Raw genomic sequence first — 3,496 nt, forward strand, 5'->3', positions numbered from 1 at the left:
CTCCTCCCCTCCTCTCCTCTCCTCTCCTCTCCTCTCCTTGTCTCCTCTCCTCTCTCCTCTCCTTGTCTCCTCTCCTCTTTTCCTCTTCTCTTCTCTCCTCTCCTTTCCTCTCCTCCTCTCCTCTCTCCCCTCTCCTCCTCTTCTTCTCCTCCCCCCTCCTCTTCCTTTCCTCCTCTCCTCTCCGCTCCTCCTCTCCTCTCTCCTCTCCTTTCCTCTCCTCTCTCCTCCTCCTCTCCTCTCCTCTCCTCTCATCCTTTCTCCTCCTCTCCTTTCCTCCTCTCCTTTCCTCCTCTCCTCTCCTCTCCTCCCCTCTCCTCTCCTCTCTCCTCCTCCTCTCCTTTCCTCTCCTCCTCTCTTCTCCTCCTTTCTCCTCCTCTCCTTTCCTCCTCTCCTCTCCTCTCCTCCCCTCTCCTCTCCTCTCTCCTCCTCCTCTCCTTTCCTCTCCTCCTCTCTTCTCCTCCTTTCTCCTCCTCTCCTTTCCTCCTCTCCTCTCCTCTCCTCCCCTCTCTCCTCCTCTCCTTTCCTCCTCTCCTCTCCTCTCCTCTCCTTTCCTCTCTCCTCTCCTTCTCCTCCCCACTTCTCTTCCTTTCCTCCTCTCCTCTCCTCCTCTCCTCTCCTCCTCTCCTTTCCTCTCCTCTCCTCCTCTCTTCTCCTCTTCTCATCCTTTCTCCTCCTCTCCTTTCCTCCTCTCCTCTCCTCCTCCTCTCCTCCTCTCCTCTCCTCTCCTCTCCTCTCCTCTCCTCTCCTCTCCTCTCCTCTCCTCTCCTCTCCTCCTCTCCTCACCTGGTAGCAGCAGTTGAAGCAGTGCAGCAGAGCGTCAGCTTGGTGTTGTGGTAGTTTTGGTAGCCAGGAGTTCAGGATGGGTCTCCAGCCGAGCACCGAGGAGCTCATGAACACCATGCCGTTACGAGACACGGTGGCCGGGGAGGCGTTGTCGATGTTGTGAGGCTCGAACACAACCTGAGACCAGAGGGAGTCCCAAGTCAGTCTCAAGTCTAAATGTAGGTCACCAAGTCAAGTCAGAACAAATCAAGAGTCCAGTATCAATTTAATATCTTAAAGAAAACTAAATATCTAGGACTTTTCAATGCAATATGGTTTTAATAGGATAAAAACTTGGTAAGAGCATCATGAGTTTGATTTCTATAATCAGTTTCAACTTCAATAAATTCAGTCATTCCATACAAATTCAGAAAACAGAATTTAAATTCAGTCGTCTGCTGGAACAAATCTCATCACTTTCAATCTGAGTCATTTACACAAACACAAGATCTCAAGTCAAGACTTTAGAAACCTTTTCAAGTCATCAGAGTACAAGTCAGAGTCAAGTCCCGAGTCACCAGAACCCAAGTCAAGTCAAGTCTCAAGTCTTCTCTTCATGCAGCAAGTCAAGTCTCAAGCAATTAAAACGGTGACTCAAGTCCAAGTCATGTGACTCGAGTCCCCACCTCTGATAAATACAAAAAAAATGAGAAATCAAAGCATACAATTGACTAAATATTAAATTGATACTGGACTCCTGATTTGTTCTGATTTGACTTGCTGTTCTACATTTAGACTTGAGACTTGACATTAATGACTTGGACTTGACTTGGTAATCTAGAATTTAGAATTGGGACTTGACTTGAGACTTGTGCTTCAAGTCTTGAAACTGACTCTTTTGTCAAGACTTTAGAAAACCATTTTAAGTCATCAAAGTACAAGTCAAAGTCAAGTCCCGAGTCACCAGAACCCAAGTCAAGTCAAGTCTCAAGTCTTCTCTTCATGCATCAACTCAAGTCTCAAGCAATTCAAATTAACTAGCTAACTAACTTGAGTCTTGTGCCTCAAGACTTGAGACTGACTCGAGCAGAGCTGACTTGGTCAAACCTCTGGTGTTTACTGTTTGCTGTTCTGAGTTTACCTTTTCAAATGTTAGTTATGTGTCTTCCTTCTTACTGTATTCATTCATTGTATTGAAACATTCACCATGTTTTTCACCTCTACTGACTCCCAGTGTTAATGACGTGCTCCATTATGCTGCTCTGATATATAAAAATCCAATAACTAAATTAAAAAGCCGAGCAGAGGGACGGGAGCGGCTGCCACCTTGCAGCAGGGAGCCATGGGGATTCTGTCTCCGTTGGCGAGCGTCAGAGTTTTGTTGTCGTCCAGGACCGAGTTCAGGTTCTCAATCCAGATCGCATCCACCGGACCGTCCAGCACGATCCAGATGTGTTCCCCCTGGTGCACACACACACACACACACACACACACACACACACACACACATATATATTTCATCACAATTTTGCTGCTACAGCGTCCCAACAAGGATCAATGCAGTTTCTAGTATCTAATCCTATGAATGGTCGATCACTAATAATAACAATAACAATAATAATAACTTTATTTGTATAGCACTTTTCTAAAAACAATGTCTACAAAGTGCTTTACATACAATAAAACCCAAAAGCAGTGATGTGAAACCACCAAAATGAATGATAGAAAAATAAATTAGAAAAAAAATGTATTAAAAAATATATATATAATACAAAATAGGAATAAAAGGTAATATACAGTATGAGGTAAACAGGTACAACTAAAAACACACAAACAAACAGAGATACAGATCGAACTTTACATAAAAGTGTGTGCCAAAAAAAAAGATAAAAAATAGGAATAAAAGGTAATACAAGAGATAAACAGGTACAACTAAAAAACCAACCAAACAAACAAACAGAGATACAATTAAAAACAGATGGAACTTTAAATAAAAGTGTAGCCGTAGTTCCCCACTGTTTCCTATCCTCATGTTTCTTGGATGTGTGTGTGTGTGTGTGTGTGTGTGTGTGTGTGCGTGTGTGTGTGTGTGTGTGTGTGTGTGTGCGTTTGCCTTCTTGGCCTTCAGCGTCTTCCTCCACAGCGTGGAGAAGATGCCGTCGGTCCAGTCGTTGGTGGAGACGTCCAGTGTGCCGAACATCTGGGCGGCGGTGACGGCCTTGGGGTTCATCCTCATCTCCCTGTGGGGCGCCCCGCAGTCTGACATGGCCTTCATCAGAGTGAGGATGCAGGCCGTCTTCCCCCGCACCGCTGGGCCCCAACGCCATCATGCCTGGAGGAGGAAGAGGAGGCACACAGCCGCATTACTGTACGAGCTAGCAGAGAGAGGTGGGGCCGAGTCATTGTTTTGCAAGTCACAAGTAAGTCTCAAGTCTTTGCACTCAAGTCCCAAGTCAAGTCCCAAGTCAAGACAGGCAAGTCCCGAGTCAAGTCCCAAGTCAAGACAGGCAAGTCCCGAGTCAAGTCCCAAGTCAAGACTGACAGGTCCCGAGTCCTAAACTTTGAGTTTCGAGTCCTAAACAAGTCATAATGCCCCTTCACCAAATGTAATGCCATTTTAACAACAGAGTAATAATATATTAAATTTATACAAATCATGGATGCTTTTGTAGAAGCCGATTTGTCATCTCTTTTTAAATAACATACTTTTAAAATAAAACACTTTTTAAATAAC

At 45.0% G+C, this 3,496-nt stretch overlaps 1 protein-coding gene across 1 annotated transcript in view; it reads right to left on the reverse strand.

Moving 5' to 3' along the window:
- Positions 1 to 3,028, reverse strand: part of LOC139640707 (dynein axonemal heavy chain 5-like) — a 14,556-nt gene extending 11,528 nt beyond the window's left edge. Inside the window, exons 1-2 of the mRNA XM_071514897.1 lie at positions 2,876 to 3,028; positions 784 to 960 (exon numbers count right to left, since the gene is read on the reverse strand). Of these exons, the coding sequence (XP_071370998.1) occupies positions 784 to 960; positions 2,876 to 3,028 (330 nt within the window). The remainder of the gene's footprint in view (positions 1 to 783; positions 961 to 2,875) is intronic.
- Between the last annotated feature and the right edge of the window lie 468 nt (positions 3,029 to 3,496).

The sequence above is a fragment of the Centroberyx affinis genome, unplaced genomic scaffold (assembly GCF_046629955.1).
Source record: "Centroberyx affinis isolate AG114_WGS23_722 - 3 ecotype Tasmania unplaced genomic scaffold, CSIRO-AGI_Caff_v1 ptg010271l_1, whole genome shotgun sequence".
NCBI classification, from domain to species: Eukaryota; Metazoa; Chordata; class Actinopteri; order Beryciformes; family Berycidae; genus Centroberyx; species Centroberyx affinis.